The sequence below is a fragment of the Danio aesculapii genome, chromosome 2, assembly GCF_903798145.1.
Source record: "Danio aesculapii chromosome 2, fDanAes4.1, whole genome shotgun sequence".
Classification (NCBI taxonomy): Eukaryota; Metazoa; Chordata; class Actinopteri; order Cypriniformes; family Danionidae; genus Danio; species Danio aesculapii.
This window is the reverse complement of record NC_079436.1, coordinates 49,965,475-49,980,544: the sequence shown is the minus strand read 5'-3', so window position 1 is coordinate 49,980,544 and position 15,070 is coordinate 49,965,475. Positions and strand designations below refer to the sequence as shown.

Genomic DNA, 15,070 nt, shown 5'->3' with positions numbered 1-15,070 from the left:
AAACAATTGGTCCGTGTAAGAAATTGAACAATATTTACAATATTATTAGCTTTAATGAATGAGCTTTAATTGAGTTTCCTTCGCAGGGTGGCAGAGTGCACCCTTATGCTGTGTTCACACCAGACGCGGTACGCTAGGATAAATCGCTCTAAATAGACGCATGAACATTTTGAGTTAACTCGCTTCATTCGCACGTCAAATCCACTTCATTCGCACGTCAAATTCACTGAGCAATAGACGCAGATTTGCATCATAGGCGGGGCTTCTGTCTGCCCGGTGACTGTAGCTTTGTCGCTAAATGGCTAACATGGATTTTATTGAGAGAATAACTGTGTTCATGTGCTCTATGAAGCCTGAAAAACAGTGTTGATTTATTTGGAGCCGTGTCTGAGTTCACTAGATCTTTTCAGAGGTGCACCCAGCTCTGTGAGTTCATAAACTCCTCCAGAAACTTAACCTGGATGAAGCTTTTAGCGGTGCTTCCGATTGAACCGAGCACAGTTTGAATAAAGCTGCGGTCACACTTGACTTTTCTCCCCATAGACTTCCATTCATACGCACGCGAATGAGTCAGACCGGAAACACAATTTAGATCTTTTATTTATTATTTAGAAGATGTTATTAGACCTCTTATAGAATAAAAGGAATATTAACATTTTACTCAAACACATACCTAATAAGTGATGTTTTATAAACAAATTTCGGGAGGAGCACGCGCAGAAGTTTCAGTATCAAATACGTCATTGACAATTATTCTATTATCCGTTGACAATTATATTATCAGTTCTTGACCAAACCCCTATATATACCAAAGCTGTCTTACCTGCAGCATCTTACGACTTTAGCATCCCTCCACCACCCCGTCACCTCACCTCTTAAGCATTACTATCCCGGGGGGAGCGTTCTGGGGCCGGGCTAGATACTTCGCTCGAATCCCTATTCCTCTTTGTTTCCTGATAAGAGGAATGACTCGAGTTTGGGTGTCTTCCCCGAGCTCAGAGCCCTCTCCCCGGACAGCACGCCAAATACGCTTTATTCTGAAACTGTTGCAAGTGTGAACTCGTGAAATACAGTAAATGTAAAGAAGTAAAGCTTTTAGAATTGACACAGACTTGCAGAAAATAAAGTATTTTGGCTAAATAAATTGTATTACATGCTTATTTAATTATCAATATATTATTTCAGATTTATGTTACACCTCGAATGATACAGAAATGTTCATATTAATTAGCTTGTTCCCAAAACTCATTCTGTCAGACGGCCTGGTTACTGCCTATGCTAATGTACATTGTAAACAGCATCCATAAATGAGCAGTTTAGAATTAGTTTTCTCTATTTTGTGATTTACGCTTTTATTTATTTATTTTTCCATTTATTTGTCCGGTAGTTACGTGTATAATCTTATCATCAAGACAGAACAAGCGCAAAGCAGCCGGGAATAAAAGGTGTGTTCAGTTTGCTAAGAGCATTAATCATCATCAAACGTGATCAAGAGTAAGTTTCACATGTTTAAAATGTTTTAAAACAGAGCATGTGTGAAATGAATTACAGCGATTCACTTCAGATGCACTTAATCAGCACAGCCGCACGTCAGAACAATTATAAAGGAAGACTCTTCAATCCCGGTTTGTGGACATTAAATCAGGTTTATTTTGTACATTAATATAAGAGATATCCATACAGCAGTGGATATTACCAGGATCATGTCACATATGCGTGCAAAACGAGTGCAAAGCTTAACGAGCTGTCCTTCTCTCTCTCTCTCTCTCTCTCTCTCTCTCTGTGTGTGTGTGTGTGTCCGCTGTCTGAGCTGTGTGTGTGTGTATGTCTGCGCTACGTTTGTGTGTGTGTATGTGTCTGCGCTATGTGTTTGTGTCCTTGATGTGTGTGTGTGTGTGTGCGTGAACTTTGTAATGACATTGTGTGTGACTCATTGTTGCAAATCCACAAAAAAATGCATCAAATACTGATTGTTAAAGTTCTTACTGTAGTATTTCTCACACACGTTATGTGAGATTTGCTTCCTGAGGCAGCCGAGGGCGGCGATTGCTGACAGGCATGTGGGAACAGGGGGCGGGGAGGACTATACTTAAAGGGCCAGTACAAAAAAACAGCAAAACCTTTTTTCCAGCTATAATATAGACACTTCAAACAGCTATAATAAATAATCTGATGGGTGTTTTGAGCTGAAACTTTACAGACACATTCTGGGGACACAAAAGACTTATATTAAATCTGAAAAAAGGGGTAACCTATGTGCCCTTTAAAAGTTTGAAAAGTTCAAAAAGTGACTTTTATTAGCATTTTTAATAGTTTACAGTGATGTATTGTCTGGGTTGGTGTTTTATATCACGCTACAAAAACTTGAAACAGACTGCCAGTGCATTTTCTGTGTGGGCGTTACAGTGGCGCAGTGGGTAGCACGATCGCCTCACAGCAAGAAGGTCGCTGGTTCGAGCCTCGGCTGGATCAGTTGGCGTTTCTGTGTGGAGTATGCATGTTTTCCCCGGGTTTGCATGGGTTTCCTCCGGGTGCTCCGGTTTCCCCCACAAGTCCAAAGACATGTGGGATAGGTGAATTGGGTAAGCTAAAATTGGCCGTAGTGTATGTGTGTGAATGGGGGTGTATGGATGTTTTCCAGTGATGGGTTGCAGCTGAAAGGGCATCCGCTGTGTAAAACATATGCTGGTTAAGTTGGAAGTTGGTACAGACTTATTACTTATTATTATTTCTTATTCATTAAATAATTTCAAACTACTAAAATGTCAATAAAAGTCACTTTGTTAAACTGTTGAGTTGAATTTTCAACATCAGAAGTCGACAGAGCAGAGATCAAAATCCCATAATGCAATTCCCAACTGTTAGTAAATGGTACAAATGTCACAAAATAAATAAACTGATATATTTTTACAGTGTATGTAATCTGTTACTAGTTTCAAATGCTAAAGTATTCCTCCAGTTAGCACAGGGAATGCAGTGGATATGTGTAGTTCTGTCTGAATTCTGCTTCTCTTTTCCAGTCTGGACTACAGTGGACCATCACGAGAGTTCTTCTTCCTGCTGTCCCAGGAGCTGTTTAACCCTTACTATGGCCTGTTTGAATACTCCGCTAACGACACGTACACCGTCCAGATCAGCCCCATGTCTGCTTTTGTGGAGAACCATCTGGAATGGTAAGGCTTTTTCCATTTCCTCCCAGTGAATTCCACTTCCTGTGTGGCGTAAGAGAGCAAACTAATCTGGCATTGACAGAGAAATAAACAGTTACGTCATTGGCCACTGCCGTTGTTGCCAGTGTGTCTGTTTTTGAGCTTGCTTCACAGACCACATGATTTGACATGTGCTTTCAGGTTCCGCTTCAGTGGTCGAATTCTCGGCCTGGCTTTGATTCATCAGTATTTGTTGGATGCTTTCTTCACACGACCGTTTTATAAAGCTCTTCTCAGACTGTAAGTGGACTTAGAAATCATTAAGCTCTATGTAGAGGTCAAATAAACTGATTTTGTTGTTGTCTGTCATGTTGTTATTCATTTTCCTTGGGCTTAGTTCCTTAATTATCAGGCGTCATCACAGTGGAATGAACCGCCAACTATTCTGGTATATGTTTTACACAGCGAATGCTTTTTCAGCCGCAAACCAGTACTGGGAAACACACTCATTCACACACACACTCATACAATACGGCTAATTTAGTTTCTTCATTTCACCTATAGCGCATGTCTTTGGACTGGGAGAAACCGGAGCACCCGGAGGAAACCCACATGAACACGAGGAGAACATGCAAACTCCACACAGAAATGCCAACTGGGGAAAAATATACAGGGGGGCTAATAATTCAGGAGGGCTAATAATTCTGACTTCAATTTTATCGGTTAATGCTTTAACCAGTCATGTACTCTCTAAATTATTTTAAAAATCAGTTCATTAGTTAGCCAGACTGATACAGTATATCAGACTAATACTTATCAGAATACAACATCATATCATATATATTGTGTGTTTATTTGTGCTGCTCTCTCTGTCTCTCTCTGCAGACCCACTGATCTCAGTGATCTGGAGTATCTGGATGAGGAGTTTCACCAGAGCTTGCAGTGGATGAAGGACAATGACATCACTGATGTGCTGGACCTCACCTTCACTGTCAATGAGGAAGTGTTCGGACAGGTGGGATAAAAATCCTGCTCTTCACATTCTGAAAATACTCCCAAAATGTTTGTTTTTGGGCAAACTGTTTGTTTATTATTAATAGGCACATTTTAGAAGTGCATTAAAGGGGACCTATTATTCAAAAATCACTTTTATAAGGGGTTTAAACACAGTTGTGTGACAATATAACGAGCTTCTAATAGTAATATTGTATTAATTTTATTTTTTATAATCACTCCTGATCAAAACAGTCTACAGAAACACTTTGATTGACATTCTCCCTTTGTAGGTGTCATCACAGGGAGAAAGCTCCGCCCATTGGTGACAATCTCTCCCTCATTAACATAGGACGTCAGCCTTGTTTTTCAATCTGCCACTATGCTGACACATAGGCATTTGTAGCTCCGCCCACTTTTAAAAAGAGCTTAATCTCATTTGAATTTAAAGCGACAGTGACCAAAACAGCACAATTAGGATTAAAGCCTAAAAGGGGCAGTTTCAAAGAGTTATAAAACTATTTATGGGGTATTTTGAGCTGAAATGTCTCACACACTCTTGGTACTAGGTACTCTTTCTAAATTGATAGATAGCTTAATTGCTGTACCATACATATCTATAATAATTGCTTCTTGCAGTATAGTCCGCATGAATATATTAAATGTAATAGTATACACTCATCAGCCCCTTTATTAGGTACACCTTACTAGTACCGGGTTGGACCCCCTTTTGCCTTAACTGAAGCCTAGAATTGCTTTAATACTTCGTGGCATAGATTCAACAAGATACTGGAAATATTCCTCAGAGATTTTGGTCCATATTGACATGATAGCATCACGCTGTTGCTGCAGATTTGTCGGCTGCACATCCATGATGTGAATCTCCCGTTCCACCACATCCCAAAGGTGCTCTATTGGATTGAGTTCTGGTGACTGTGGAGGCCATTTAAGTACAGTGAACTCATTATGATGTTCAAGAAACCAGTCTGAGATGATTCACGCTTTATGACATGGTGGGTTATCCTGCTGAAGTAGCCATCTGAAGATGGGTACATTGGTCATAAAGCTAAGGCTGTGGCATTGACACAATAGTACTAATGGGCCCAAAATTTGCCAAGAAAATATCCCCCACAACATACCACCACCACCAGCCTGAACCACTGAACAAGGCAGAATGGATCCATGCTTTCATGTTGTTGACGCCAAATTATGACCCTACCATCCGAATGTCGCAGCAGATTGTCTTGACCATGTGTACATGCCTAAATGCATTGAGTCGCTGCCATGTGATTGGGTGATTAGAAATTTGCGTTAATGAGCAGATGGACAGGTGTACCTAATAAAGTGGCCGCTGAGTGTATATCCTATAGTTTATTAAATCTGTGTTTGTTTATTTGTGTCTCTTTTATTTTAAGCAGCTACTGTAATAAAACTCCAGAGGTAGTGTTTTGTAGTGAATTAAACAATCCTCTTTTCTGTGTTGGCTTGTTTTTGTATGTGTTTGTGTGCGTCTGTGTGTGTGTCAGGTGACAGAGCGGGAGCTGAAGTCTGGTGGGACAAATGTGCAGGTGACAGAAAAGAATAAGAAAGAGTACATTGAGCGGATGGTAAAGTGGAGGGTGGAGCGAGGCGTTGTCCAGCAGACACAAGCTCTGGTGCGAGGATTTTATGAGGTAAACATGCTTAACATCCAATTAATCTCTGCTGTTTACTATTAAATCCAGGTGCTATCATTTAACCTCTGACCTGTGCGTGCCTGTGTGCAGGTGGTGGACTCTCGTCTGGTGTCTGTGTTTGATGCCAGAGAGCTGGAGCTGGTCATCGCAGGAACAGCAGAGATCGATTTGAATGACTGGAGAAACAACACAGAGTACAGAGGAGGTCAGAACACACTTACAAATATATATATATGCGTTCAAAACGTACATCAATACACTGTTACACTGGAGCATCAGCAAACTTTTGTATCATCACAAAAGCTATTAAAACACTATTTAATGTTTTTTTTTTTCAAACAATTAAAGGATTAGTTCACAATAAAATGAAAATTCTGTTATTAATTAATCACCCTCATATAATTTCAATCTCATGAGACCTTTGTTTGGAATACAAATGACGATATTTTAGATGAAATCCAACCCTACATAGACCGCAACGATCCCAAGACCTTCAAAGTCTAGAAAAGCACCCAAAAACATTGTCAAAATCTTTTAGGTGTGATTTCAGTGGTTCAACTGTAATCATTCAAAGCTCCAAGAACACTTTACCAAAAACGACATGAGAGAGAGCAATTAATTACAGAATTTATAATAATAACAGAAGACATTATAATCATAAAATAAACATCATATGATGTGATGATGAAGAAGTGTGACATGCTGGAAAAATGGCAGTATTCTGCAATCAGCACCCCAGAGATATTATTTTTTGCATACAGTATATTGTATTTCTACTGTGAGGTGGATTTGGAATAAGGGTTCATGTCAATAATGGGAGATAGAAAACCATTTTCCAAATAAACACTGACATAGCGAACATTATACCAAAGAGCTTAGAATGACCAAGAGGCGATACTCAATAGAACATTCCATTGCAACTGCAGCACCCAGCAACAGCCCCGGATTCCGCCATTTTGGAGTGAAAGCGATCGACCGTCAATTGGATCTTATTGCTGTCGCGATGGCAAGCAGCTGTTTTGTTATTTATTTATTTAAAAAGTGCATTAAAGCTGAGATACAACCTGAAAGACGACAATACAACACTTACTATCACATTCATCAGCACTTTTAATAGTTTATTTTACAGACTTATAATATGCTGTTGTTGTTTTCATTCCAAAATGGCCGCCGCGCCATCTAGTGGCTGTTTCACAAATCGTACTAGAGTGTCACCTCTTCGTGATTCTATGCTCTTTGACTATACCCACATAACCAATCAGCTGTCTACAATATTCTTGCCTTGTTTACTGTTGGTTGCTAGGTTACTTCAGTCAGCTGCTTTAAAAACTAGATTTTTTTGTAATTTTCATTTAAAATTATTATTATTTGATGATAATATTATCAAATTATTTGATTATATGAATTGCCACTGTGTATGAAATGTGCTATATAAATAAACTTGCCTTGCCTTGCCTTATTTAGATTTTTTTGAAACTTTGTAAAGATTTGCTTCATGTTAGGAAATTTCATGATGGAAAGACATAATTTAAGACATCCTAATCCTAAAATAAACATCATATATTGTGATGAAGAAGTGTGACATGCTGGAATGAAAAAATAGGGCAGTATTCTATAATCAGCACCCCAGAGATTTAATTTTTTTCAGGAAGAGCGATTTCTTCTGAGTTTTTTGTATATATTGTATTTATGCTGTGTATCAGGTTATCATGATGGGCACATTGTGATCCGCTGGTTCTGGGGAGCAGTGGAGCGCTTCAATAATGAGCAGCGCTTGCGTCTGCTGCAGTTTGTGACGGGCACCTCCAGTGTGCCGTATGAGGGCTTCACTGCCCTGCGTGGCAGCAACGGCCTGAGACGCTTCTGCATCGAGAAATGGGGAAAGATCACATCACTCCCGAGGTACAGTCATACAGCCCTGCCAAATCCAGCTGAGGTGGAGAATCAACTCAAACGTGTAGGTTAGGGCTGCACGATACTGGGAAAATATGCGATATGGACTATTGTTGCAATAACTATTGTTGCAACTAACTTACGATATAACTAGCTAACAGTATAACTAACTAACTAAGGATAACTTTTTTCTTAACTAAATAAGTTTAAAAAAACTATGTCAAGATGCAAACATTTAGACCATGGGTCTCCAAACGCAGTCCTGGAGGGCCGGTGTCCTGCATATTTTAGTTCCAACCCTAAGTAAACACACCTGAACCAGCTAATCAAACTCTTTTTAGGTATACTAGAAACTTCCAGACAGGTGTGTTGAAGAAAGTTGGAGCTAAACTATGCTGGACACCAGCCCGCAGGGACCGAGTTTGGATACCCCTGATTTAGACTTTAGAATCCCATGAATGACTAAAAACCTTAGTGGAAATTCTGATTCTGATTGGCTGTTATCTTTTTCCTCTCTCCTCTCCTGGCATTGGTGTTTATCTTCAGCTCTCTGTTCATTATGTAGAAATACTGAAGCAACATCTCAAGACATCAGCCAGGAAATTAAAACTTGGCCACAAATGGGTCATCCAAACAGACCATGACCCTAAGCATACTGCTAAATCAGTTAAAATGTGCTTTAAGGACAACAGAGTGAATGTTTTGGAGTGGCCATCACAAAGCCCTGATCTCAATCCTATAGAAAATTTGTGGGCACAGTTGAAAAAGCTTGTGTGAGCAAGACAGCCAACAAATCTGACTTGGTTATACCAATTCTGTCTGGAGGAATGGGCCAAAATTACTTCAAACTATTGTGAGAAGCTTGTGGAGGGATACACAAAACATTTGACCAAAGTTATACAGTTTAAAAGAGAGCTAAAAAAATACCAAGGAAATGTATGTAAACGTATGACTGTCTAGAAAATAATGAAACAATTCTCTTATTATTCTGGCATTTAGCAAATGTAAATCATTTAGGTAATCCTAACGAACCTAAAATAGTAAACGTTTAGTATGATTTACCATCAGACATTTTTTTAAAATGGTTATGTTCCTTTGTGTATGTAAACTTCTGGTTTCAACTGTAATTGTTGAGTGTTTTATGATATGCTGTAATAAATTTGAACGTCATTGTTTTTCTTATTATTTACCACATATATGTAGACATCACATGACACATTAAGTCATGAAAATGTACTTAAAAATCCTGGAATTGTATTTATAAAAATGTGTATGAACCCTGTAGCAGTCCAAATGGGACACAGAATTGTGTTCAGTCTTGCTGATGTATGTCACATTCTGTTTCTCAGGGCGCACACATGCTTTAACCGTCTGGATCTTCCACCGTATCCATCCTACACGATGCTATACGAGAAACTCCTGATCGCTGTGGAAGAGACCAGCACTTTTGGCCTTGAGTGAGGACTTCACGTGACACACTGTCCTCTGGGAGAGCACTTCTTGTACACTGTATGTATTTCTCTACTAGCGTGGATCGTTTCTTTGGTTTGTTCAGGACACCACTGCATGCTTCAGTCGCCTGCGCGGGTGGACGGTGAGTAACGGGTACGCAATAGTGATAAAAAAAGAGAAGCCTTCAACCTGCTTTAACACTCAGGGCCTCGACCTCCGCTGGAGTCGCTCTCAGTTCACACATACCATCGTCATTTCAACGCAAAACCCCCACGGCCGGCGTTCCTTTTCTGTGTCTGCAGTTTCACATCGATGGGAATTGTAAAATGAAAAACCAAATACGCTCACAGAAAATATTGAATCGAGGTGCCGTGATTACTGTAAATGTGTGCACTAGATCTCACCCCACACCACATCATCACAGGAAGTGACGTCATTTTGCAGGAGTCAAAGAAGTGGGATTATGGATTTCCAAACCTTGCTGTGATAGTTTTGGTTTATTATTATAATTATAATAATGGGATGTATTCAAAGCATCAGTAATGTACATCCAAAGATGGATGTTCAAGGCTTCACGCTGTTTCATGTCTCGCCTGTAATGAAATTCAAACTTCTCTTTGCCATTCGTTTGAAGTATACTGGGGCCTTTGGGATGTAAAATATGTTCCTTTAATGTACTTTAATGTTTATCAATGGAACTGATTCGATCAGAATATATTTGATGTTTATAGAGATCCACCTTTTTTTTAGCACAGCTGGTTCTGAAAGTACAGTTTTACACCCATTTTTCCCATACACTGTAAAAAATGTTGGGTTCCACACAATTCCTTCATGTTGTTCCAAAACAAAGTAACTAAACTTAATGTAAGTTGATTGAACATAAAATAATTAAGTTGTCCAAAGGAAAACTCAAGAATTGTGTAGTTTAAACTCATTTTAAATAAGCAGTTTGAACAATCTGCAAAAGTCATTTTTTGAGTGTAGGAAAGTCATTGTTAATGCATTTTGAGCCAACTACGAGGAGAATCACGACATAAAAACTTGATTTAAAACAAGATTTGAAGCAAAGTATGTGAAAATTAGATTAAAACAAAACAAAACCCAGAAATACAAGACTCTGCACTTAATGGCTTAAATGAGGGAAAGAACTACAATCGCACAAAGCACTGCAAAAACTCAAAATCAATAAAAAAAGACAGGAAAATAAAAATAATTAAAGTTGTTGGTTGGATCTAACATATTTCAGGTTTATAGCAAAATATAAATATGTATGCAGTAAGCATTTTGAAGGGAGCATTTTTAAAGAGACCATTTTTGCTGCAACTTTCTGATTGGAGGAAATTCTGTACTGCATTATGGGTAATGTAGTTTTCTCCACAAATGCTATTACTAAGCAGTTTTTTTTTTATAGATTGAAATAACGTAAACCGTTGCATTTAGAGCATATACAAATATTTAAAAACATCAGAGATTAAAAGAAATCTGACTTAAAAGTTTCTTTACAATAAGTTTGTGGAGAAAATGAAAGAGTTTTTAACTTTCAGAACTTAACAGTTGCTCCCTATTAAGCAACCGTGGAACATCAGTGATTGGTTGATTTTGAACCAATGAGATTGTACTGTGGGCAGAGCGTCCCAGCAACGAGTTGAAAATGTTGTAAACGTCTTAAGACACTGTGTAATGTTGCATTCATGGTGAAGACCATTTTAAGCGATTTGAATGAACAGATAATGGCGCGATGTGGATGTGTACTTTATGTAAATGAGTAATGCAGTGTGCAGCCAATGGAAATTATTATTGTTCATTGTGATCATTAATGCACTGCTGCAGAATTTCTTTTCAGCGTGCCACAAAAATATCCCCTTGTTAACGCCCCATTTACACGGGGTGTCAGCGTCAACGCTTCCCATTCACGTTGTTTGGGTGACGTCAGTTGTTGCCGAACTGCATTGTGGATCCGTCGGCGCCACTTCAGTGGCATTGCTCGCTGCAGAAGTTGGGACTTTTTCAACTTTTCAAGCGCCGACGGAAGCGTCAGCCAATCAGATCACTGTATGCAAATACACCAGCTCAGACAGTATCCGATTGCTAACTAATTTCATTGGCTGACACTGCTATGATAAGCCCCAACTTCAGACACGCCATCTGTCGCAAGCGTTGACGCTAAAGTCCCGTGTGAATCGGGCGTAAGCGTGACGTCACGCAAAGTGGCTTACGGGTCCAATCGCTATATTAAACTGTATGGGGAGACTCAACAAATAGTAATAATAAATGTTTACAAAGCGATGTAATAGTTTTGAAAATCATGACCGCTATATATATATATATATATATATATATATATATATATATATATATATATATATATATATATATATATACATATATATATATATATATATTATATATATATATATATATATATATATATATATATATATATATATATATATATGCCTAATATCCGATGGCCAGAAAGGGATTAACTTTTTATAAATTGGTCAAATATTGGTGTCTGTGATGCAGCAAGTCCAGAGACTGTTGTGTACACCATGATTTTATACTAAATTCACTTTAATGTGTGATAGGACCATAAATGAATATTTTCTCAATTTAACTGAGTAGCGAACTGCTGTAGAAGCAGTATAACGTCACGACTTAACAAGCGGATGTTTTCTGAAAAAGCAAATGCAGTTTTGTTTTATTTATTTATTTCTGTTTCTAAGCCCAGAATTTTTTTTATAACCGTCTGCATTCCCTTTGGCAGCTGCTGCATCATAGTTGCTGCTCATTTGCATAAACGTTGTTGTCGCATCACCAGCTCTCACTGATGCCATGCTATGCTCTCCCAATGTTTATAAAAATGTGGTTTTATTTTTTTTCTGTTATTTATATGATGTCTTTTTTTATGAGTACAATTAGAAAAAGGACTGTAAGAAACAACCAAATAGAATTTGTGCACCAACCGTCGCGACCTTTAGAGTTTCAGCTGTTTGTGTGTTTAAAGGCGAAGAGCAGTCAAAAGAGGAAGTTTAAATGTCAGAGTGGTTTAATGGTGTGGATTGGGTTATTGACGACTATATTCCTGTGCTGAAGTTTTTATTATTGTTCATGTTTACATTTTTAAGATGATGTGAATGTTTATTATAACATGTTAATCGTCATAATTGTCTTAACATGATGCCTTTAAAGGTGCATGTGATCCGACACTCTTTTAGTTTTATCTCCAAATATTTTCCTTAAGGGATCGTTCACACACACGAAAAAATGTTATGGAAGGTGATTGGCCAAAAGTCTTTAACAAAATGCATTAAATTTGATCCTTTCAAATAAGTGTGTTAAATTTGAACAATGTTTCGTACATTGACCATTTTGATATTAGACATTTTTATGTAAAGGGATATAACAAATAAAGTGCACACGTACGTGCCAGTACACCGTTACAATATCCTTCATGAATAAACTTGGCATTTGATATTTGTATATGTATATCCTAATGTTTCATCGCTGGACATATTCAAATTTAGTCTCAGTTACAGCAGATTTATTGACTGTTATGCTTGATGTGTCGATTGTCCATTACTTTAAAGACGTTTTGGCACCATTCACCCTCCATATTATCTAAAACGTAACCTGAAACAAATAAACAATCGCAGCATAAAAAACGAACACACCTCCACTCTGCTTATGATATTAGGAATGTAGAAAAAGTGCATTTGTATTATTTATCCCAATGAAGAAATTATAAAATGTCTGTATATCAAACGTGTACATATTTGCTTGGACGGTCTATGTAAAACAGATTTTAAAATGTGATGAATCAATTCAACAGCCAACAGCTCATCTTTTTTTAAAGAACACATCTTCATACTTACTATTTGCATTATGTTGGGTTTCTCAAATGTATATTACTATGCATATTTGGTTGGAAATATTGGAAATGCTTTACTTTGGCGGATGTTTGTGAAGCTTGTTTCTTCATTTGTGGAGGCACTTGCAGCCCGCGGGAAATGTAAATGAGAGAAATGAGGAGAAGGTTCTGGATAAGACAGTAATGCCTCACTGCCTCCCTCTGGAAAAAAAACGGAAAGATTTGGCTCATGCTTCCACCTCGGACACAAACCCTGGCCTGCTTATGTCTTTTTACACTTTACTCTATCTGTATGGAAGAAGAGAAGACGAGCGCAAATGTACAAATGTTTTGAATCGTGTCTGAGGTAACTTATAGCGCCTCTCTCAGGCTGAGCTCTGTAACTACAGCATAATAAACACTGTTAACGAATGTCAATAAACAATCACTTTCTATTGCACTGACTGGCTGGAAATCAATTTTAGTAAATGTCTATTTGTCTTTTGTTTTATCAAAATTATGGTTAATTAATTTTAACATGCATCCATGTTTCTACTGTTCCATTACTTGACGGCTACTTAGAGGATAAAGCCATGCTAACAACATGCTAATTCAAATTAAAACATGCTAATGAATGACATACTAATTCATACTAGAATTATGCTAACAGCATGTTAAAATCATGCTAGCAACAACCTAATATGGTCTACTTGTCCATATATTCCTTCATTCTTTTTTGTTTTTATTGAACTATCCATCTTTTATTGTTTCATCCCCCTACTAAAAAAAAAAACAGCTAAGGCTGGTTGGCTGCTTTTAGCTGGTCCACCAGCCTGGTTTTAGAGGGGTTTTGGCCATTTCCAGGCTGGTTTCCAGCCATTTCCAGCCTGGTCTTAGCTGGTCAGGCTGGGAGATGACCAGCTAAAACCAGCTTGACCAGCCTAGGCAGGCTGGGAGCCCAGCCAAAACCAGCTATGTCCAGCTTAAACCAGGCTGGTTTTAGCTGGATTTCGCTGGAAGACCAGGCTGGAAATTGCTGGAAACCAGCCTGGAAATGGCCAAAACCCCTCTAAAACCAGGCTGGTCAACCAGCTAAAACCAGCCAACCAGCCTAGGCTGGTTTAAGTGGGATTTTTCAGCAGGGCCAACATTTGTTCTTTCAATATATCCTCTTCTGCTCCTTTGCTCTTTTATAGTTCTGTCATCCATCCATCCATCCATCATTATTTTTTACAAAAACAAAACAAAAAACAGCTTAAACCAGTCTAGGCTGGTTTTACCTGGTTGACCAGCCTGCATGGTTTTAGAGGGGTTTTGGCCATTTCCAGCCTTGTTTTAAATGGTCTTAGCTGGTTTTAAATGACCAGCTTGATCAGCTTAGCCAGGCTTTGGAGCCCAGTAAAAACCAGCTATGTCCAGCTTAAACCAGGCTGGTCAAGCTGGTTTTAGCTGGTCATTTTCCAGCCTGACCAGCTAAGACCAGGCTGGAAACCAGCCTGTGAATGGCCAAAGCCCCTCTAAAACCAGGCTGATCGACCAACTAAAACCAGCCAACCTGCTTAGGCTGGTTTAAGCTGTTTTTTTTTTCAGCAGGGTTGTGTTTTATTTCATTGATCAGTATGTGCATAGGTTTATCTGTCCATCATTCATTCATTCTTTCCGTCTATCTAACTTGATTACTATTCTTTGGTTTCTTCTTTGTCATTTTCAATCCATCAATCGTATTAATCATCATCCTGTTCTGTCCATCTTACTATTACAGTACTTACTATTCTTATTTCAGTATTTATTTCTCTTGTTCTTTCTATTGTTCTGTCAGTCCTTCATTCTATCAACCTGATATTATTGTGTCATACATTTGTCTTTTCATGCCATGTTCTTTCTGTCGTCCCTCCATCCACATATCTAGCATTTTATTATTAGAGATCATAGTTTCAGTCCACCATTCTTTTTATCATCCGTCCATCTATTTTTCTATCTGTCATGCTTTCATTTGTTGTAGACCATTTCAATGTGGTCATATCATTGGCCCGTGAACATTTCCTGCTTGTTATCAA

The 15,070-nt window shown here is 38.4% G+C and overlaps 1 protein-coding gene across 2 annotated transcripts in view; it reads left to right on the top strand.

Annotated features, from left to right (window-relative positions):
- The window catches only part of hecw1b (HECT, C2 and WW domain containing E3 ubiquitin protein ligase 1b), a 102,887-nt gene extending 91,419 nt beyond the window's left edge, over positions 1-11,468 (top strand). For both annotated transcript variants that reach the window (XM_056481686.1, XM_056481677.1), the window contains exons 23-29: positions 3,021-3,173; positions 3,351-3,449; positions 4,035-4,164; positions 5,669-5,815; positions 5,909-6,023; positions 7,522-7,720; positions 9,061-11,468. In XM_056481686.1, the coding sequence (XP_056337661.1) occupies positions 3,021-3,173; positions 3,351-3,449; positions 4,035-4,164; positions 5,669-5,815; positions 5,909-6,023; positions 7,522-7,720; positions 9,061-9,172 (955 nt within the window). In that variant the 3' untranslated portion in view covers positions 9,173-11,468. The remainder of the gene's footprint in view (positions 1-3,020; positions 3,174-3,350; positions 3,450-4,034; positions 4,165-5,668; positions 5,816-5,908; positions 6,024-7,521; positions 7,721-9,060) is intronic.
- Positions 11,469-15,070: the final 3,602 nt, after the last annotated feature.